The sequence below is a fragment of the Carcharodon carcharias genome, assembly GCF_017639515.1.
Source record: "Carcharodon carcharias isolate sCarCar2 chromosome 19 unlocalized genomic scaffold, sCarCar2.pri SUPER_19_unloc_8, whole genome shotgun sequence".
NCBI lineage: Eukaryota > Metazoa > Chordata > Chondrichthyes > Lamniformes > Lamnidae > Carcharodon > Carcharodon carcharias.
This window is the reverse complement of record NW_024470572.1, coordinates 48,179-72,848: the sequence shown is the minus strand read 5'-3', so window position 1 is coordinate 72,848 and position 24,670 is coordinate 48,179. Positions and strand designations below refer to the sequence as shown.

The following is a 24,670-nucleotide window of genomic DNA, read 5'->3' as shown; positions in this document are numbered from 1 at the left end:
GATAATCCTGAGAGTGACATTGCTGAGAGTGATATTACTGAGAGTGATATTACTGAGATTGACATTACTGAGAGTAATATTACTGAGAGTGACATTACTGAGAGTGATAGTAATGAGAGTGATATTACTGAGATTGACATTACTGAGAGTGACATTACTGAGAGTGACATTACTGAGAGTGATATTGCTCAGAGTGACATTACCAAGAGTGACATTACTGAGAGTGATATAACTGAGAGTGATATTACTGAGATTGACATTAGTGAGATTGATATTACTGAGAGTGACATAACTGAGAGTGACATTACAGAGAGTGACATTACTGAGAGTGATATTGCTGAGAGAGACATTACTGAGAGTGACATTACAAAGAGTGATATTGCTGAGAGTGACATTGCTGAGAGTAATATTGCTGAAGGTGACATTACTGAGAGTGACATTACTGAGAGTGATATTACTGAGAGTGACATTACTGAGAGTGATTTTACTGAGAATGATATTACTGATAGTGACATTACTGACAGTGATATTGCTGAGAGTGATATTGCTAAGAGTGATATTGCTGAGAGTGACATTACTGAGAGTGACATTACTGAGAGTGATATTGCTGAGAGTGACATTACTGAGAGTGACATCACTGAGCGTGACATTACTGAGAGTGACATTACTGAGAGTGATATTGCTGAGAGTGACATTACTGAGCGTGACATTGCTGATTGTGACATTAATGAGAGTGATATTGCTGAGAGTGATATTACTGAGAGTGATATAACTGAGAGTGATATTGCTGAGAGTGATATTGCGGAGAGAGATATTGCTGAGAGTGATATTCCTGCGAGTGATATTACTGAAACTGACATTACTGAGAGTGACATTATTGAGTGTGATATTGCTGAGAGTGAGATTAATGAGAGTGATATTACTGAGAGTGACATTACTGAAAGTGATATTGCTGAGAGTGACATTACTGAGAGTGACATTACTGAGAGTGATATTGCTGAGAGTGATATTGCTGAGAGTGATATTACTGAGAATGATATTACTGAGAGTGAAATTGCTGAGAGTGATATTGCTGAGAGTGACATTACTGAGAGTGATATTGCTGAGACTGACATTACTAAGAGTGATGTTACTGAGAGTGACATTTCTGTGAGTGACATTGCTGAGAGTGATATTACTGAGTGTGATATTACTGAGAGTGACATTACTGAGAGTGACATTACTGAGAGTGATATTGCTGAAAGTGATATTGCTGAGAGTGATATTACTGAGAGTGATATTAATGAGAGTGAAATGGCTGAGAGTGATATTGCTGACAGTGACATTACTGAGAGTGATATTGCTGAGAATGACAGTACTGAGAGTGATATTACTGAGAGTGACGTTTCTGTGAGTGACATTGCTGAGAGTTATACTACTGAGAGTGATATTAAAGAGAGTGATATTGCTGCGAGTGATATTGCTGAGAGAGACATTTTGAGAGTGATATTGCTGAGAGTGACATTACTGAGAGTGACATTGCTGAGAGTGACATTGCTGAGAGATATATTACTGAGAGTGATATTGCTGAGAGTGACATTACGGAGAGTGATATTACAGAGAGTGATATTGCTGAGAGTGATATTACTGAGTGTTATTGCTGAGAGTGATATTGCAGAGATTGATATTGCTGAGAGTGACTTTACTGAGAGTGGTATTGCTGAGAGTGACATTACTGAGAGTGATAATACTGAGAGCGTTATTGCTGACATTCATATTACTGAGAGTGACATTAGTGAGAGTGACACTACTGAGAGTGATATTAATGAGAGTGATATTACTGAGAGTGATATTGCAGAGAGTGACATTGCTGAGAGTGATATTACTGAGAGTGATACTGCTGAGAGTGATATTGCTGAGAGTGACATTACTGAGAGTGACATTACTGAGAGTGATATTACTGAGAGTGATATTGCTGAGAGTGACATTACTGAGAGTGATATTACTGAGTGTGATATTGCTGAGAGTGATATTGCAGAGATTGATATTGCTGAGAGTGACATTACTGAGAGTGATATTGCTGAGAGTGACATTACTGAGAGTGATAATACTGAGAGCGTTATTGCTGACATTCATATTGCTGAGAGTGACATTAGTGAGAGTGACATTACTGAGAGTGATATTACTGAGAGTGACGTTACTGAGAGTGATATTGCAGAGAGTGACATTGCTGAGAGTGATATTACTGAGAGTGATACTGCTGAGAGTGATATTGCTGAGAGTGATATTACTGAGAGTGACATTACTGAGAGTGATATTGCAGAGAGTGACATTGCTGAGAGTGATATTACTGAGAGTGATACTGCTGAGTGTGATATTGCTGAGAGTGACATTACTGAGAGTGACATTACTGAGAGTGATATTACTGAGAGTGACATTACTGAGAGTGAAATTACTGAGAGTGAATATTGCTGAAGTGATTATTGCTGAGAGTGATATTACTGAGAGTGATATTGCTGAGAGTGATACTGCTGAGAGTGACTATTACTGAGAGTGAGATTAGCTGAGAGTGATATTGCTGAGAGTGATATTACTGAGAGTGATATTCCTGAGAGTGATATAAGTGAGAGTGATATTGCTGAGAGTGACTATAGCTGAGAGTGACTATTACTGAGAGTGACAGTAGCTGAGAGTGATATGTGACAGTGAATGGAGTGCCATTACTGAGAATGCTATTACTGAGAGTGCATTACTGAGAGCTTGATCATTACTGAGAGTGACAGTGACATAGATGAGTGACTATTACTGAGAGTGCCTATTACTGAGATTGATATTCTACGAGAGAGTATCATATTATAATGGCCAGTGATATTACTGAGAGTGTTATTAACTGAGAGTGACATTACTGAGATTGACATTACGGAGAGTGACATTACTGAGAGTGACAATTATGAGAGTGATAGTGCTGAGGAGTGACATTACTGAGGATTGCGAGAGTGACATTACTGAGAGTGATAAATTAAGAGAGTGATTATTACTGAGAGTGACATTACTGAGAGTGATATTGCTGAGAGTGACATTACTGAGAGTGACATTACTGAGAGTGATATTACTGAGAGTGACATTACTGAGAGTGATATTGCTGAGAGTGACATTACTGAGAGTGATATTGCTGAGAGTGACATTACTGAGAGTGATATTGCTGAGAGTGATATTACTGAGAGTGATATTACTGAGAGTGATATTGCTGAGAGTGATATTGCTGAGAGTGATATTACTGAGAGTGATATTACTGAGAGTGATATTACTGAGAGTGACATTACTGAGAGTGACATTACTGAGAGTGATATTGCTGAGAGTGACATTACTGAGAGTGATATTACTGAGAGTGAAATTCCTGAGAGTGACATTACTGAGAGTGACATTACTGAGAGTGACATTACTGAGAGTGATATTGCTGAGAGTGATATTGCTGAGAGTGATATTACTGAGAGTGATATTACTGAGAGTGATATTGCTGAGAGTGATATTGCTGAGAGTGACATTACTGAGAGTGATATTGCTGAGAGTGACATTACTGAGAGTGATATTACTGAGAGTGACATTACTGAGAGTGATATTGCTGAGAGTGATATTACTGAGAGTGATATTACTGAGAGTGACATTACTGAGAGTGACATTACTGAGAGTGATATTGCTGAGAGTGATATTGCTGAGAGTGATATTACTGAGAGTGATATTACTGAGAGTGATATTACTGAGAGTGATATTGCTGAGAGTGACATTACTGAGAGTGATATTGCTGAGAGTGACATTACTGAGAGTGATATTACTGAGAGTGACATTACTGAGAGTGACATTGCTGAGAGTGATATTACTGAGAGTGATATTACTGAGAGTGATATTACTGAGAATGATATTGCTGAGAGTGACATTGCTGAGAGTGATATTACTGAGAGTGATATTACTGAGAGTGATATTGCTGAGAGTGACATTACTGAGAGTGATATTACTGAGAGTGATATTGCTGAGAGTGACATTACTGAGAGTGATATTACTGAGAGTGATATTGCTGAGAGTGATATTACTGAGAGTGATATTGCTGAGAGTGATATTGCTGAGAGTGACATTACTGAGAGTGATATTACTGAGAGTGATATTGCTGAGAGTGACATTACTGAGAGTGATATTACTGAGAGTGATATTGCTGAGAGTGACATTACTGAGAGTGACATTACTGAGAGTGATATTACTGAGAGTGATATTACTGAGAGTGATATTACTGAGAGTGATATTGCTGAGAGTGATATTACTGAGAGTGATAATGCTGAGAGTGATATTACTGAGAGTGATATTGCTGAGAGTGACATTACTGAGAGTGACATTACTGAGAGTGATATTACTGAGAGTGACATTACTGAGAGTGAATTACTGAGAGTGATATTGCTGAGAGTGATATTGCTGAGAGTGATATTACTGAGAGTGATATTGCTGACAGTGATATTGCGGAGAGAGATATTGCTGAGAGTGATATTACTGAGAGTGATATTGCTGAGGGTGGCATTGCTTGAGAGTGACATACTGAGAGTGATAATACTGAGAGTGAAATTTATGAGAGTGACATTACTGAGAGTGATATAACTGAGAGTGACACTACTGAGAGTGACATTACTGAGAGTGATATTGCTGAGAGTGATATTGCTGAGAGTGATATTACTGAGAGTGATATTGCTGAGAGTGACATTACTGAGAGTGATATTGCTGGAGAGATATTACTGAGAGAGATATTACTGAGAGTGATGTTGCTGAGAGTGATATTGCTGAGAGTGATATTGCTGAAGTGACATTACTGAGAATGATATTACTGAGAGTGAAATTACTGAGAGTGAAATACTGAGAGTGACATTGCTGAGAGTGATATTACTGAGAGTGATATTACTGAGAGTGACATTACTGAGAGTGAATATTACTGAGAGTGACATTGCTGAGAGTGATATTAATGAGAGTGATATTACTGAGATGACATTGCTGAGAGTGATATTGCTGAGAGTGATATTGCTGAGAGTGATATTGCTGAGAGCTGACTATTGCTGAGAGTGACATTACTGAGAGTGATATTTCTGAGAGGATATTACTGAGAGTGATATTACTGAGAGTGATATTACTGAGAGTGATATTGCTGAGAGTGATATTACTGAGAGTGATATTACTGAGAGTGATATTGCTGAGAGTGAAATTGCTGAGAGTGATATTACTGAGAAAGAAATTATTGAGAGTGATATTACTGAGAGTGATATTACTGAGAGTGATTATTACTGAGAGTGAAATTGCTGAGTGATATTGCTGAGAGTGACATTACTGAGAGTGATATTACTGAGAGTGACATTACTGAGAGTGATATACTGAGAGTGATATTGCTGAAAGTGATATTGCTGAGAGTGATATAGCTGAGAGTGATATTACTGAAGTGATATACTGAGAGTGATATTGCTGAGAGTGACATTACTGAGAGTGATATTGCTGAGAGTGACAATACTGAGCGTAACATTACTGAGAGTGATATTGCTGAGAGTGACATCACTGAGCGTGACGTTGCTGAGTGTGACATTAATGAGAGTGATATTGCTGAGAGTGATATTACTGAGAGTGATATAACTGAGAGTGATATTGCTGAGAGTGATATTGCGGCGAGAGATATTGCTGAGAGTGATATGGCTGAGAGTGATATTACTGAGACTGATATTACTGAGTGTGACATTACTGAGAGTGATATTGCTGAGAGTGACATTACTGAGAGTGATATTACTGAGAGTGACATTACTGAGAGTGATATTGCTGAGAGTGACATTACTGAGAGTGACATTACTGAGAGTGATATTGCTGAGAGTGATATTGCTGAGAGTGATATTACTGAGAATGATATTAATGAGAGTGAAATTGCTGAGAGTGATATTGCTGAGAGTGACATTACTGAGATTGACATTACTGAGAGTGACATTACTGAGAGTGATGTTACTGAGAGTGACATTTCTGTGAGTGACATTGCTGAGAGTTATATTACTGAGAGTGATTTTACTGAGAGCGATATTGCTGACATTGATATTGCTGAGAGTGATATTACTGAGAGTGATATTGCTGAGAGTGATATTGCTGAGAGTGACATTACTGAGAGTGACATTACTGAGAGTGACTTTGCAGGAGTGACATTACTGAGAGTGATATTGCTGAGAGAGATATTACTGAGAGTGATATTACTGAGAGTGACTATTCTGAGAGTGATATAGCTGAGAGTGATATTACTGAGAAGTGAAATTGCTGAGAGTGATATTCTGAGAGTGATATTGCTGAGAGTGACATTACTGAGAGTGGATATTGACTGAGAGTGACATTGCTGAGAGTGATATTGCTGAGAGTGACATTAGCTGAGAGTGATATATACTGAGAGTGATATTGCTGAGAGTGACATTGCTGAGAGTGATATTACTGAGAGTGATATTGCTGAGAGTGATATTAGCTGAGAGTGATATTACTGAGAGTGATATTGCTGAGATTGATATTCTGAGAGTGACATTACTGAGAGTGACATCTACTGAGAGTGACATTACTGAGAGTGATATTACTGAGAGTGATATTGCTGAGAGTGATATTACTGAGAGTGACATTAGTGATGAGTGACATTACTGAGAGTGATATTGCTGAGAGTGATATTACTGAGAGTGATATACTGAGAGTGATATTGCTGAGAGTGATATTGCTGAGAGTGATATTGCTGAAGTGAATATCCTGAGAGTGAAATTACTGAGAGCTGACATTACTGAGAGTGATATTAATGAGAGTGATATTGCTGAGAGTGAATTACTGAGAGTGATATTACTGAGAGTGAACATTACTGAGAGTGATATTGCTGAGAGTGACATTACTGAGAGTGACTCTACTGAGAGTTGATATTGCTGAGAGTGAACATTACTGAGAGTGATATTACTGGAGAGTGACATTACTGAGATTGACATTACTGAGAGTGACATTATTGAGAGTGACATTAATGAGAGTGATATTACTGAGAGTGACATTACTGAGAGTGATATTGCTGAGAGTGACATTGCTGAGAGTGATATTACTGAGAGTGATACTGCTGAGAGTGATATTGCTGAGAGTGATATTACTGAGAGTGACATTACTGAGAGTGATATTACTGAGAGTGACATTACTGAGAGTGATATTGCAGAGAGTGACATTGCTGAGAGTGATATTACTGAGAGTGATATTGCTGAGAGTGATATTGCTGAGAGTGACATTACTGAGAGTGACATTACTGAGAGTGATATTACTGAGGGTGACATTACTGAGAGTGATATTACTGAGAGAGATATTGCTGAGAGTGATATTGCTGAGAGTGATATTACTGAGAGTGATATTGCTGAGAGTGATATTGCTGAGAGTGATATTGCTGAGAGTGATATTACTGAGAGTGATATTACTGAGAGTGATATTGCTGAGAGTGACATTACTGAGAGTGATATTACTGAGAGTGATATTACTGAGAGTGACATTACTGAGAGTGATATTACTGAGAGTGACATTACTGAGAGTGATATTACTGAGAGTGATATTGCTGAGAGTGATATTGCTGAGAGTGATATTACTGAGAGTGATATTACTGAGAGTGACATTACTGAGAGTGATATTACTGAGAGTGACATTACTGAGAGTGAAATTACTGAGAGTGACATTGCTGAGAGTGATATTACTGAGAGTGATATTACTGAGAATGATATTGCTGAGAGTGATATTGCTGAGAGTGATATTGCTGAGAGTGATATTACTGAGAGTGATATTACTGAGAGTGATATTACTGAGAGTGATATTGCTGAGAGTGATATTACTGAGAGTGATATTACTGAGAGTGATATTGCTGAGAGTGATATTACTGAGAGTGATATTACTGAGATTGACATTACTGAGAGTAATATTACTGAGAGTGACATTACTGAGAGTGACATTACTGAGAGTGATATTACTGAGATTGACATTACTGAGAGTGACATTACTGAGAGTGATATTACTGAGAGTGACATTACTGAGAGTGATATTACTGAGAGTGATATTACTGAGAGTGATATTGCTGAGAGTGACATTACTGAGAGTGATATTACTGAGAGTGATATTGCTGAGAGTGATATTGCTGAGAGTGATATTGCTGAGAGTGACATTACTGAGAGTGACATTACTGAGAGTGATATTACTGAGAGTGACATTACTGAGAGTGATATTACTGAGAGTGATATTACTGAGAGTGATATTGCTGAGAGTGATATTGCTGAGAGTGACATTACTGAGAGTGACATTACTGAGAGTGATATTGCTGAGAGTGACATTACTGAGAGTGACATTACTGAGAGTGATATTACTGAGAGTGATATTGCTGAGAGTGACATTACTGAGAGTGACATTACTGAGAGTGATATTACTGAGAGTGATATTACTGAGAGTGATATTACTGAGAGTGACATTACTGAGAGTGATATTACTGAGAGTGACATTACTGAGAGTGATATTGCTGAAAGTGATATTGCTGAGAGTGACATTACTGAGAGTGATATTGCTGAGAGTGACATTACTGAGAGTGACATTGCTGAGAGTGACATTACTGAGAGTGATATTGCTGAGAGTGATATTACTGAGAGTGATATTACTGAGAGTGATATTGCTGAGAGTGATATTGCTGACAGTGATATTGCTGAGAGTGATATTACTGAGAGTGTTATTACTGAGAGTGATATTGCTGAGAGTGACATTACTGAGACAGATATTGCTGACATTGACATTACTGAGAGTGATATTACTGAGAGTGATATTACTGAGAGTGATATTGCTGAGAGTGACATTACTGAGAGTGACATTACTGAGAGTGATATTGCTGAGAGTGATATTGCTGAGAGTGATATTGCTGAGAGTTATATTGCTGAGAGTGATATTGCTGAGAGTGATATTGCTGAGAGTGACATTACTGAGAGTGATATTGCTGAGAGTGACATTACTGAGAGTGATAGTGACTGAGAGTGACATTTCTGAGAGTGACTTGCTGAGAGTGAATTACTGAGAGTGATATTACTGAGAGTGACATTGCTGAGAGTGACATTACTGAGAGTGATATTGCTGAGAGTGATATTGCTGAGAGTGATATTACTGAGAGTGACATTACTGAGAGTGAAATTACTGAGAGTGATATTGCTGAGAGTGACATTACTGAGAGTGATATTGCTGAGAGTGACATTAGCTGAGAGTGATATTGCTGAGAGTGACATTTCTGAGAGTGACATTGCTGAGAGTTATATTTCTGAGAGTGATATTGCTGAGAGTGATATTTCTGAGAGTGATATTGCTGAGAGTGACATTACTGAGAGTGATATTGCTGAGATTGACATTACTGAGAGTGATATTGCTGAGAGTGACATTGCTGAGAGTGATATTACTGAGAGTGATATTGCTGAGAGTGACATTACTGAGAGTGATATTACTGAGAGTGACATTACTGAGATTGACATTACTGAGAGTGACATTACTGAGAGTGACATTAATGAGAGTGATATTGCTGAGAGTGACATTACTGAGAGTGATATTGCTGAGAGTGACATTACTGAGAGGGATATTAATGAGAGTGATATTGCTGAGAGTGATATTACTGAGATTGATATTGCTGAGAGTGATATTACTGAGAGTGACATTACTGAGAGAGACATTACTGAGAGTGACATTACTGAGGGTGACATTACTGAGAGTGATATTACTGAGAGAGATATTGCTGAGAGTGATATTACTGAGAGTGATATTACTGAGATTGACATTACTGAGAGTGAAATTACTGAGAGTGACATAACTGAGAGTGATATTACTGAGAGTGAATTACTGAGAGTGACATTACTGAGAGTGACATTACTGAGAGTGAAATTACTGAGAGTGATATTACTGAGAGTGATATTGCCTGAGAGTGACATTACTGAGAGTGATATTACTGAGAGTGAATTACTGAGAGTGAAATTACTGAGAGTAATATTGCTGAGAGTGATATTGCTGAGAGTGATTTTACTGAGAGTGATATTGCTAAGATTGATATTGCTGAGAGTGACATTACTGAGAGTGACATTACTGAGAGTGATATTGCTGAGAGTGACATTACTGAGAGTGATATTACTGAGAGTGACATTACTGAGAGTGATATTGCTGAGAGTGACATTACTGAGAGTGACATTACTGAGAGTGATATTGCTGAGAGTGATATTGCTGAGAGTGATATTACTGAGAGTGATATTACTGAGAGTGATATTGCTGAGAGTGATATTGCTGAGTGACATTACTGAGAGTGATATTGCTGAGAGTGACATTACTGAGAGTGATATTACTGAGAGTGACATTACTGAGTGACATTGCTGAGAGTGATATTACTGAGAGTGATATTACTGAGAGTGACATTACTGAGAGTGACATTACTGAGAGTGATATTGCTGAGAGTGATATTGCTGAGAGTGATATTACTGAGAGTGATATTACTGAGAGTGATATTGCTGAGAGTGAGATTGCTGAGAGTGACATTACTGAGAGTGACATTACTGAGAGTGATATTTCTGTGAGTGACATTGCTGAGAGTGATATTACAGAGTGTGATATTACTGAGAGTGACATTAGCTGAGAGTGATCATTAGCTGAAGAGTGATATTACTGAGTGTGATATTACTGAGAGTGACATTACTGAGAGTGACATTACTGAGAGTGATATTGCTGAAAGTGATATTGCTGAAAGTGACATTACTGAGAGTGATATTGCTGAGACTGACAGTACTGAGAGTGGTATTACTGAGAGTGACGTTTCTGTGAGTGACATTGCTGAGAGTTATACTACTGAGAGTGATATTAAAGAGAGTGATATTGCTGCGAGTGATATTGCTGAGAGAGACATTTTGAGAGTGATATTGCTGAGAGTGACATTACTGAGAGTGATATTGCTGAGAGTGACATTGCTGAGAGATATATTACTGAGAGTGATATTGCGGAGAGTGACTTTACTGAGAGTGATATTACTGAGAGTGACATTGCTGAGAGTGATATTGCTGAGAGTGACATTACGGAGAGTGATATTACAGAGAGTGATATTGCTGAGAGTGATATTACTGAGTGTGATATTGCTGAGAGTGATATTGCAGAGAGTGATATTGCTGAGAGTGACTTACTGAGAGTGGTATTGCTGAGAGTGACATTACTGAGAGTGATAATACTGAGAGCTGTTATTGCTGAGCATTGCCTATTGCTGAGAGTGACATTACTGAGAGTGACATTACTGAGAGTGATATTACTGAGAGTGACATTACTGAGAGTGATATTGCAGAGAGTGACTTTGCTGAGAGTGATATTACTGAGAGTGATACTGCTGAGAGTGATATTACTGAGAGTGACATTACTGAGAGTGACATTACTGAGAGTGATATTACTGAGAGTGACATTACTGAGAGTGAAATTACTGAGAGTGATATTTCTGAGAGTGATCATTGCTGAGAGTGATATTACTGAGAGTGATATTGCTGAGAGTGATATTGCTGAGAGTGATATTGCTGAGAGTGACATTACTGAGAGTGATATTACTGAGAGTGACATTGCTGAGAGTGACATTACTGAGAGTGATATTACTGAGAGTGATATTACTGAGAGTGACATTACTGAGAGTGATATTACTGAGAGTGACATTACTGAGAGTGACATTACTGAGAGTGATATTGCTGAGAGTGATATTGCTGAGAGTGATATTACTGAGAGTGATATTACTGAGAGTGACATTACTGAGAGTGATATTGCTGAGAGTGATATTGCTGAGAGTGATATTACTGAGAGTGATATTGCTGAGAGTGATATTGCTGAGAGTGATATTGAGAGTGACATTACTGAGAGTGATATTACTGAGAGTGATATTACTGAGAGTGATATTACTGAGAGTGACATTGCTGAGAGTGATATTACTGAGAGTGATATTACTGAGAGTGACATTACTGAGATTGACATTACTGAGAGTGACATTACTGAGAGTGATATTACTGAGAGTGATATTACTGAGATTGACATTAGTGAGAGTGATATTACTGAGAGTGATATTGCTGAGATTGACATTACTGAGAGTGACATTACTGAGAGTGATATTACTGAGAGTGATATTACTGAGATTGACATTACTGAGAGTGATATTACTGAGAGTGACATAACTGAGAGTGACATTGCAGAGAGTGACATTACTGAGAGTGATATTGCTGAGAGAGACATTACTGAGAGAGACATTACTGAGAGTGATATTGCTGAGAGTGACATTGCTGAGAGTGATATTGCTGAAGGTGACATTACTGAGAGTGACATTACTGAGAGTGATATTACTGAGAATGACATTACTGAGAGTGATATTACTGAGAGTGATATTACTGAGAGAGACATTACTGAGAGTGATATTGCTGAGAGTGATATTGCTGAGAGTGATATTGCTGAGAGTGACATTACTGAGAGTGACATTACTGAGAGTGATATTGCTGAGAGTGACATTACTGAGAGTGACATTGCTGAGAGTGACATTACTGAGAGTGATATTGCTGAGAGTGATATTACTGAGAGTGATATTACTGAGAGTGATATTGCTGAGAGTGATATTGCTGAGAGTGATATTGCTGAGAGTGATATTACTCAGAGTGATATTACTGAGAGTGACATTACTGAGAGTGATATTACTGAGAGTGATACTGCGGAAAGTGATATTACTGAGAGTGATATTACTGAGAGTGACATTACTGAGAGTGATATTGCTGAGAGTGACATTACTGAGAGTGACATTACTGAGAGTGATATTGCTGAGAGTGATATTGCTGAGAGTGATATTACTGAGAGTGATATTACTGAGAGTGATATTGCTGAGAGTGATATTGCTGAGAGTGACATTACTGAGAGTGATATTGATGAGAGTGACATTACTGAGAGTGATATTACTGAGAGTGACATTTCTGAGAGTGATATTGCTGAGAGTGATATTACTGAGTGTGATATTACTGAGAGTGACATTACTGAGAGTGACATTACTGAGAGTGATATTGCTGAAAGTGATATTGCTGAGAGTGATATTACTGAGAGTGATATTAATGAGAGTGAAATGGCTGAGAGTGATATTGCTGAGAGTGACATTACTGAGAGTGATATTGCTGAGACTGACAGTACTGAGAGTGATATTACTGAGAGTGACGTTTCTGAGAGTGACATTGCTGAGAGTTATACTACTGAGAGTGATATTAATGAGAGTGATATTGCTGCGAGTGATATTGCTGAGAGTGATATTGCTGAGAGTGACATTGCTGAGAGATATATTACTGAGAGTGATATTGCTGAGAGTGACATTACTGAGAGTGATAATACTGAGAGTGACATTGCTGAGAGTGATATTACTGAGAGTGATATTACTGAGATGATATTACTGAGAGTGACGTTACTGAGAGGGACATTACTAAGAGTGACTATTACTGAGAGTGATATTGCTGAGAGTGACATTACTGAGAGTGACATTACTGAGAGTGATATTACTGAGAGTGATATTACTGAGAGTGACATTACTGAGAGTGATATTACTGAGAGTGACATTACTGAGAGTGACATTACTGAGAGTGACATTACTGAGAGTGATATTGCTGAGAGTGACATTACTGAGAGTGACATTACTGAGAGTGATATTGCTGAGAGTGATATTGCTGAGAGTGATATTGCTGAGAGTGACATTACTGAGAGTGACATTACTGAGAGTGATATTACTGAGAATGATATTACTGAGAGTGATATTACTGAGAGTGATATTACTGAGAGTGTGTGACATTACTGAGAGTGATATTGCTGAGAGTGATATTGCTGAGAGTGACATTACTGAGATTGACATTACTGAGAGTGACATTACTGAGAGTGATATTGCTGAGAGTGATATTACTGAGAGTGATATTACTGAGAGTGATATTGCTGAGAGTGATATTGCTGAGAGTGATATTGCTGAGAGTGATATTCTGCGAGACGATATTACTGAAACTGACATTACGGAGAGTGACATTATTGAGTGTGATAGGCTGAGAGTGAGATTAATGAGAGTGATATTACTGAGAAGTGGACATTACTGAAAGTGGATATTGCTGAGAGTGACATTACTGAGAGTGACATTACTGAGAGTGATATTGCTGAGAGTGATATTGCTGAGAGTGATATTACTGAGAATGATATTACTGAGAGTGAAATTGCTGAGAGTGATATTGCTGAGAGTGACATTACTGAGAGTGATATTGCTGAGACTGACATACTAAGAGTGATGTTACTGAGAGTGACATTTCTGTGAGTGGACATTGCTGAGAGTGATATTACTGTGTGTGATATACTGAGAGTGACATTACTGAGAGTGACATTACTGAGAGTGATATTGCTGAAAGTGATATTGCTGAGAGTGATATTACTGAGAGTGATATTAATGAGAGTGAAAATTGGCTGAGAGTGATATGCTGACAGTGACATTACTGAGAGTGATATTGCTGAGAGTGACTTTCTGAGAGTGATATTGCTGAGAGTGATATTGCTGAGAGTGATATTACTGAGAGTGATATTACTGAGAGTGATATTTACTGAGAGTGATATTGCTGAGAGTGATATTACTGAGAGTGATATTACTGAGAGTGATATTACTGAGAGTGATATTACTGAGAGTGACATTGCTGAGAGTGACATTACTGAGAGTGATATTACTGAGAGTGACATTACTGAGCGTGACATTACTGAGAGTGATATTGCTGAGAATGATATTGCTGAGAGTGACATTGCTGAGAGTGATATTACTGAGAGTGATATTACTGAGAGTGATATTGCTGAGAGTGACATTACTGAGAGTGATATTGCTGAGAGTGATATTACTGAGAGTGATATTGCTGAGAGTGACATTACTGAGAGTGATATTACTGAGAGTGAATTAGCTGAGAGTGATATTGCTGAGAGTGATCATTAGCTGAGAGTGACATTACTGAGAGTGATATTGCTGAGAGTGACATTACGGAGAGTGATATTACAGAGAGTGATATTGCTGAGAGTGATATTACTGAGTGTGATATTGCTGAGAGTGATATTGCAGAGATTGATATTGCTGAGAGTGACTTTACTGAGAGTGGTATTGCTGAGAGTGACATTACTGAGAGTGATAATACTGAGAGCGTTATTGCTGACATTCATATTGCTGAGAGTGACATTAGTGAGAGTGACATTACTGAGAGTGATATTACTGAGAGTGACATTACTGAGAGTGATATTGCAGAGAGTGACATTGCTGAGAGTGATATTACTGAGAGTGATACTGCTGAGAGTGATATTGCTGAGAGTGACATTACTGAGAGTGACATTACTGAGAGTGATATTACTGAGAGTGACATTACTGAGAGTGAAATTACTGAGAGTAATATTGCTGAGAGTGATATTGCTGAGAGTGATTTTACTGAGAGTGATATTGCTGAGAGTGATAATGCTGAGAGTTATATTGCTGAGAGTGATATTACTGAGAGTGATATTACTGAGAGTGAATTGCTGAGAGTGACATTACTGAGAGTGATATTACTGAGAGTGAAATTATCTGAGAGTGACATTACTGAGAGTGCTATTACTGAGAGTGACACTACTGAGAGTGACATTACTGAGAGTGATATTGCTGAGAGTGATATTGCTGAGAGTGATATACTGAGAGTGATATTACTGAGAGTGACATTACTGAGAGTGATATTGCTGAGAGTGATATTGCTGAGAGAGATATTACTGAGAGTGATATTGCTGACAGTGATATTGCTGACAGTGATATTGCTGAGTGACATTACTGAGAGTGATATTACTGAGAGTGATATTACTGAGAGTGATATTACTGAGAGTGACATTGCTGAGAGTGATATTACTGAGAGTGATATTACTGAGATTGACATTACTGAGAGTGATATTACTGAGAGTGACATTACTGAGAGTGATATTACTGAGAGTGATATTGCTGAGAGTGAAATTGCTGAGAGTGATATTACTGAGAAAGAAATTACTGAGAGTGATATTACTGAGAGTGATATTACCTGAGAGTGACATTACTGAGAGTGAATTACTGAGAGTGATATTACTGAGAGTGAAATTACTGAGAGTGATATTACTGAGAGTGATATTAGCTGAGAGTGACATTAGCTGAGAGTGACTATTACTGAGAGTGATATTACTGAGAGTGACATTACTGAGAGTGACATTACTGAGAGTGACATTACTGAGAGTGATATTGCTGAGAGTGATATTCTGAGAGTGATATTACTGAGAGTGACATTACTGAGAGTGACTATTACTGAGAGTGACATTTACTGAGAGTGACATTACTGAGAGGTGATATTGCTGAGAGTGACATTACTGAGAGTGATATTGCTGAGAGTGACATTACTGAGAGTGATATTGCTGAGAGTGACATTACTGAGAGTGACATTACTGAGAGTGATATTGCTGAGAGTGACATTACTGAGAGTGATATTACTGAGAGTGATATTACTGAGAGTGATATTACTGAGGCTGATATTACTGAGAGTGATATTGCTGAGAGTGATATTGCTGAGAGTGATATTACTGAGAGTGATATTGCTGAGAGTGATATTGCTGAGAGTGATATTGCTGAGAGTGATATTACTGAGAGTGACATTCTGAGAGTGATATTGCTGAGAGTGATATTACTGAGAGTGATATTGCTGAGAGTGAAATTACTGAGAGTGATATTGCTGAGAGTGACTATTACTGAGAGTGACTTACTGAGAGTGATATTACTGAGAGTGATATTACTGAGAGTGATATTGCTGAGAGTGATATTACTGAGAGTGAAATTGCTGAGAGTGACATTGCTGAGAGTGATATTACTGAGAGTGATATTACTGAGAGTGACATTACTGAGAGTGATATTGCTGAGAGTGACATTGCTGAGAGTGATATTAGCTGAGAGTGATATTACTGAGAGTGATATTACTGAGAGTGATATTACTGAGAGTGACATTACTGAGAGTGATATTACTGAGAGTGATATTACTGAGAGTGATATTACTGAGAGTGACATTACTGAGAGTGACATTACTGAGAGTGATATTACTGAGAGTGAAATTACTGAGAGTGATATTGCTGAGAGTGATATTGCTGAGAGTGATATTGCTGAGAGTGACATTGCTGAGAGTGATATTGCTGAGAGTGATATTGCTGAGAGTGACATTACTGAGAGTGATATTGCTGAGAGTGATATGGCTGAGAGTGATATTGCTGAGAGTGATATAAGTGAGAGTGATATTGCTGAGAGTGACATTACTGAGAGTGACATTACTGAGAGTGACATTACTGAGAGTGATATTGCTGAGTGTGCCATGACTGAGAGTGAATTTACTGAGAGTGAAATTCCTGAGATTGACATTACTGAGAGTGACATTACAGAGAGTGACATTAATGAGAGTGACATTACTGAGAGTGATATTACTGAGAGTGACATTACTGAGAGTGATATTGCTGAGAGAGACATTACTGAGAGTGACATTACAAAGAGTGATATTGCTGAGAGTGACATTGCTGAGAGTAATATTGCTGAGGTGACATTACTGAGAGATACATTACTGAGAGTGATATTACAGAGAGTGACATTACTGAGAGTGATATTACTGAGAGTGATATTACTGATAGTGACATTACTGAGAGTGATATTGCTGAGAATGATATTGCTAGAGTGACATTACTGAGCGTGACATTGCTGAAAGTGACATTAATGAGAGTGATATTGCTGAGAACGATATTACTGAGAGTGAATAACTGAGAGTGATATAGCTGAGAGTGATATTGCGGAGAGTGATATTGCTGAGGGTGATATTCCTGCGAGTGATATTGCTGAGACTGACATTACTGAGAGTGACATTACTGAGTGTGATATTACTGAGAGTGACATAACTGAGAGTGACTTTGCAGAGAGTGACATTACTGAGAGAGATATTGCTGAGAGAGACATTACTGAGAGAGACATTACTGAGAGTGATATTGCTGAGAGTGATATTGCTGAGAGTGATATTACTGAGAGTGATATTGCTGACAGTGATATTGCTGACAGTGATATTGCTGAGTGACATTACTGAGAGTGATATTGCTGACACTGACATTACTGAGAGTGATGTTACTGAGAGTGACATTTCTGAGTGCATTGCTGAGAGTGATATTACTGAGTGTGATATTACTGAGAGTGACATTACTGAGAGAGACATTACTGAGAGTGATATTGCTGAAAGTGATATTGCTGAGAGTGATATTACTGAGAGTGATATTAATGAGAGTGAAATTGCTGAGAGTGATATTGCTGAGAGTGACATTACTGAGAGAGATGTTACTGAGAAGTGACATTTCTGTGAGTGACATTGCTGAGAGTGATATTACTGAGTGTGATATTACTGAGAGTGACATTACTGAGAGTGACATTACTGAGAGAGACATTGCTGAGTGTGATATTGCTGAGAGTGATATTACTGAGAGTGATATTAATGAGAGTGAAATTACTGAGAGTGATATTGCTGCGAGTGATATTGCTGAGTGTGATATTACTGAGAGTGACAGTACTGAGAGTGATATTACTGAGAGTGACGTTTCTGGAGTGACATTGCTGAGAGTGATACTACTGAGTGTGACATTACTGAGAGTGACATTACTGAGAGAGATATTGCTGAGAGTGATATTGCTGAGAGTGATATTACTGAGAGTGATATTACTGAGAGTGATATTACTGAGATTGACATTACTGAGAGTGATATTACTGAGAGTGACATTACTGAGAGTGACATTACTGAGAGTGACATTACTGAGGGTGACATTACTGAGAGTGATATTACTGAGAGTGACATTACTGAGAGTGACATTACTGAGAGTGATATTGCTGAGAGTGATATACTGAGAGTGATATTGCTGAGAGTGATATTGCTGAGAGTGATATTGCTGAGAGTGACATTACTGAGAGTGATATTGCTGAGAGTGACATTACTGAGAGTGACATTACTGAGAGTGATATTACTGAGAGTGATATTGCTGAGAGTGATATTACTGAGATTGACATTACTGAGAGTGATATTACTGAGAGTGACATAACTGAGAGTGATATTGCTGAGAGTGACATTACTGAGAGTGATATTGCTGCGAGTGATATTGCTGAGAGTGATATTACTGAGAGTGATATTGCTGAGAGTGATATTGCTGAGAGTGATATTGCTGAGAGTGATATAAGTGAGAGTGATATTGCTGAGAGTGACATTACTGAGAGTGATATTACTGAGAGTGACATTACTGAGAGTGATATTGCTGAGTGTGCCATGACTGAGAGTGACTTTACTGAGAGTGATATTACTGAGAGTGACATTACTGAGAGTGATATTGCTGAGAGTGACATTACTGAGAGTGATATTACTGAGAGTGATATTACTGAGAGTGATATTGCTGAGAGTGACATTACTGAGAGTGATAATACTGAGAGCGTTATTGCTGACATTCATATTGCTGAGAGTGACATTAGTGAGAGTGACTTACTGAGAGTGATATTACTGAGAGTGACATTACTGAGAGTGATATTGCAGAGAGTGACATTGCCTGAGAGTGATATTACTGAGAGTGATACTGCTGAGAGTGATATTGCTGAGAGTGACATTACTGAGAGTGACATTACTGAGAGTGATATTACTGAGAGTGACATTACTGAGAGTGAAATTACTGAGAGTAATATTGCTGAGAGTGATATTGCTGAGAGTGATTTACTGAGAGTGATATTGCGAGAGTGATCTGCTGAGAGTTATATTGCTGAGAGTGATATTACTGAGAGTGATATTACTGAGAGTGGCATTGCTGAGAGTGACATTACTGAGAGTGATAATACTGAGAGTGAAATTATTGAGAGTGACATTACTGAGAGTGCTATTACTGAGAGTGACACTACTGAGAGTGACATTACTGAGAGTGATATTGCTGAGAGTGATATTGCTGAGAGTGATATTACTGAGAGTGATATTAATGAGAGTGACATTACTGAGAGTGATATTGCTGCGAGAGATATTGCTGAGAGAGATATTACTGAGAGTGATTTTGCTGACAGTGATATTGCTGACAGTGATATTGCTGAGTGACATTACTGAGAATGATATTACTGAGAGTGATATTACTGAGAGTGATAATACTGAGAGTGACATTGCTGAGAGTGATATTACTGAGAGTGATATTACTGAGATTGACATTACTGAGAGTAATATTACTGAGAGTGACATTACTGAGAGTGATATTAATGAGAGTGATATTACTGAGAGTGACATTACTGAGAGTGACATTACTGAGAGTGATATTGCTCAGAGTGACATTACCAAGAGTGACATTACTGAGAGTGATATAACTGAGAGTGATATTACTGAGATTGACATTAGCTGAGAGTGATATTACTGAGAGTGACATTACTCAGATTGACATAACTGAGATTGACATTACTGAGAGTGATATTACTGAGAGTGATATTACTGAGAGTGACATTACTGAGAGTGATATTACTGAGAGTGATATTGCTGAGAGTGACATTACTCAGATTGACATTACTGAGAGTGACATTACTGAGAGTGATATTACTGAGAGTGATATTACTGAGAATGATTTTGCTGAGAGTGACATTACAAATAGAGTGATATTGCTGAGAGTGATATTGCTGAGAGTGATATTACTCAGAGTGATATTACTGAGAGTGACATTACTGAGAGTGACATTACTGAGAGTGACATTGCTGAGAGTGACATTATTGAGAGTGATATTACTGAGAGTGATATTACTGAGAGTGATATTGCTGAGAGTGATGCTACTGAGAGTGACATTACTGAGATTGACATTACTGAGAGTGACATTACTGAGAGTGATATTGCTGAGAGTGATATTGCTGAGAGTGATATTACTGAGAGTGACATTACTGAGAGTGACATTACTGAGTGTGATATTGCTGAGAGTGAGATTAATGAGAGTGATATTACTGAGAGTGACATTACTGAGAGTGATATTGCTGAGAGTGACATTACTGAGAGTGACATTACTGAGAGTGATATTGCTGAGAGTGATATTGCTGAGAGTGATATTACTGAGATTGATATTAATGAGAGTGAAATTGCTGACAGTGATATTGCTGAGAGTGACATTACTGAGAGTGATATTGCTGAGAGTGACATTACTGAGAGTGATGTTACTGAGAGTGACATTTCTGTGAGTGACATTGCTGAGAGTGATATTACTGAGTGTGATATTGCTGAGAGTGACATTACTGAGAGTGACATTACTGAGAGTGATATTGCTGAAAGTGATATTGCTGAGAGTGATATTACTGAGAGTGATATTAATGAGAGTGAAATGGCTGAGAGTGATGTGCTGAGAGTGACATTACTGAGATTGATATTGCTGAGACTGACAGTACTGAGAGTGATATTACTGAGAGTGACGTTTCTGTGAGTGACATTGCTGAGAGTTATACTACTGAGAGTGATATTAAAGAGAGTGATATTGCTGCGAGTGATATTGCTGAGAGTGATATTGCTGAGAGTGACATTGCTGAGAGATATATTACTGAGAGTGATATTGCGGAGAGTGACATTACTGAGAGTGATAATACTGAGAGTGACATTGCTGAGAGTGATATTGCTGAGAGTGATATTACTGAGAATGATATTACTGAGAGTGACGTTACAGAGAGGGACATTACTAAGAGTGACATTACTGAGAGTGATATTGCTCAGAGTGACATTACTAAGAGTGACATTACTGAGAGTGATATAACTGAGAGTGATATTACTGAGATTGACATTACTGAGAGTGATATTACAGAGAGTGACATAACTGAGAGTGACATTACAGAGAGTGACATTACTGAGAGTGATATTGCTGAGAGAGACATTACTGAGAGTGACATTACAAAGAGTGATATTGCTGAGAGTGACATTGCTGAGAGTAATATTGCTGAAGGTGACATTACTGAGAGTGACATTACTGAGAGTGATATTACAGAGAGTGACATTACTGAGAGTGATATTACTGAGAGTGATATTACTGATAGTGACATTACTGAGAGTGATATTGCTGAGAGTGATATTGCTAAGAGTGACATTACTGAGCGTGACATTGCTGAGAGTGACATTAATGAGAGTGATATTGCTGAGAACGATATTACTGAGAGTGATATAACTGAGAGTGATATTGCTGAGAGTGATATTGCGGAGAGAGATATTGCTGAGAGTGATATTCCTGCGAGTGATATTGCTGAGACTGACATTACTGAGAGTGACATTACTGAGTGTGATATTGCTGAGAGTGAGATTAATGAGAGTGATATTACTGAGAGTGACATTACTGAGAGTGATATTGCTGAGAGTGACATTACTGAGAGTGACATTACTGAGAGTGATATTGCTGAGAGTGATATTGCTGAGAGTGATATTACTGAGAATGATATTACTGAGAGTGAAATTGCTGAGAGTGATATTGCTGTGAGTGACATTACTGAGAGTGATATTGCTGACACTGACATTACTGAGAGTGATGTTACTGAGAGTGACATTTCTGAGTGGCATTGCTGAGAGTGATATTACTGAGTGTGATATTACTGAGAGTGACATTACTGAGAGAGACATTACTGAGAGTGATATTGCTGAAAGTGATATTGCTGAGAGTGATATTACTGAGAGTGATATTAATGAGAGTGAAATTGCTGAGAGTGATATTGCTGAGAGTGACATTACTGAGAGAGATGTTACTGAGAGTGACATTTCTGTGAGTGACATTGCTGAGAGTGATATTACTGAGTGTGATATTACTGAGAGTGACATTACTGAGAGTGACATTACTGAGATTGATACAGCTGAAAGTGATATTGCTGAGAGTGATATTACTGAGAGTGATATTAATGAGAGTGAAATGGCTGAGAGTGATATTGCTGAGAGTGACATTACTGAGAGTGATATTGCTGAGACTGACAGTACTGAGAGTGATATTACTGAGAGTGACGTTTCTGTGAGTGACATTGCTGAGAGTTATACTACTGAGAGTGATATTAAAGAGAGTGATATTGCTGCGAGTGATATTGCTGAGAGAGACATTTTGAGAGTGATATTGCTGAGAGTGACATTACTGAGAGTGATATTGCTGAGAGTGACATTGCTGAGAGATATATTACTGAGAGTGATATTGCGGAGAGTGACATTACTGAGAGTGATAATACTGAGAGTGACATTGCCGACAGTGATATTGCTGAGAGTGACATTACGGAGAGTGATATTACAGAGAGTGATATTGCTGAGAGTGATATTACTGAGTGTGATATTGCTGAGAGTGATATTGCAGAGATTGATATTGCTGAGAGTGACTTTACTGAGAGTGGTATTGCTGAGAGTGACATTACTGAGAGTGATAATACTGAGAGCGTTATTGCTGACAGTCATATTGCTGAGAGTGACATTAGTGAGAGTGACATTACTGAGAGTGATATTACTGAGAGTGACATTACTGAGAGTGATATTGCAGAGAGTGACATTGCTGAGAGTGATATTACTGAGAGTGATACTGCTGAGTGTGATATTGCTGAGAGTGACATTACTGAGAGTGACATTACTGAGAGTGATATTACTGAGAGTGACATTACTGAGAGTGAAATTACTGAGAGTAATATTGCTGAGAGTGATATTGCTGAGAGTGATTTTACTGAGAGTGATATTGCTGAGAGTGATACTGCTGAGAGTTATATTGCTGAGAGTGATATTACTGAGAGTGATATTACTGAGAGTGGCATTGCTGAGAGTGACATTACTGAGAGTGATAATACTGAGAGTGAAATTATTGAGAGTGACATTACTGAGAGTGCTATTACTGAGAGTGACACTACTGAGAGTGACATTACTGAGAGTGATATTGCTGAGAGTGATATTGCTGAGAGTGATATTACTGAGAGTGATATTAATGAGAGTGACATTACTGAGAGTGATATTGCTGCGAGAGATATTGCTGAGAGAGATATTACTGAGAGTGATGTTGCTGACAGTGATATTGCTGACAGTGATATTGCTGAGTGACATTACTGAGAATGATATTACTGAGAGTGATATTACTGAGAGTGATAATACTGAGAGTGACATTGCTGAGAGTGATATTACTGAGAGTGATATTACTGAGATTGACATTACTGAGAGTAATATTACTGAGAGTGACATTACTGAGAGTGATATTAATGAGAGTGATATTACTGAGATTGACATTACTGAGAGTGACATTACTGAGAGTGACATTACTGAGAGTGATATTGCTCAGAGTGACATTACAAAGAGTGACATTACTGAGAGTGATATAACTGAGAGTGATATTACTGAGATTGACATTAGTGAGATTGATATTACTGAGAGTGACATAACTGAGAGTGACATTACAGAGAGTGACATTACTGAGAGTGATATTGCTGAGAGAGACATTACTGAGAGTGACATTACAAAGAGTGATATTGCTGAGAGTGACATTGCTGAGAGTAATATTGCTGAAGGTGACATTACCGAGAGTGACATTACTGAGAGTGATATTACTGAGAGTGACATTACTG

General features: G+C 38.1%; 1 protein-coding gene across 1 annotated transcript in view; it reads right to left on the bottom strand.

Annotated features, from left to right (window-relative positions):
• The window catches only part of LOC121273432 (protein PF14_0175-like), a gene marked incomplete at both ends in the record, with an annotated part of 118,560 nt that overhangs the window by 69,027 nt on the left and 24,863 nt on the right, over positions 1-24,670 (bottom strand). The window contains one exon of the mRNA XM_041180615.1: positions 1,849-1,908. Within this exon, the coding sequence (XP_041036549.1) occupies positions 1,849-1,908 (60 nt within the window). The remainder of the gene's footprint in view (positions 1-1,848; positions 1,909-24,670) is intronic.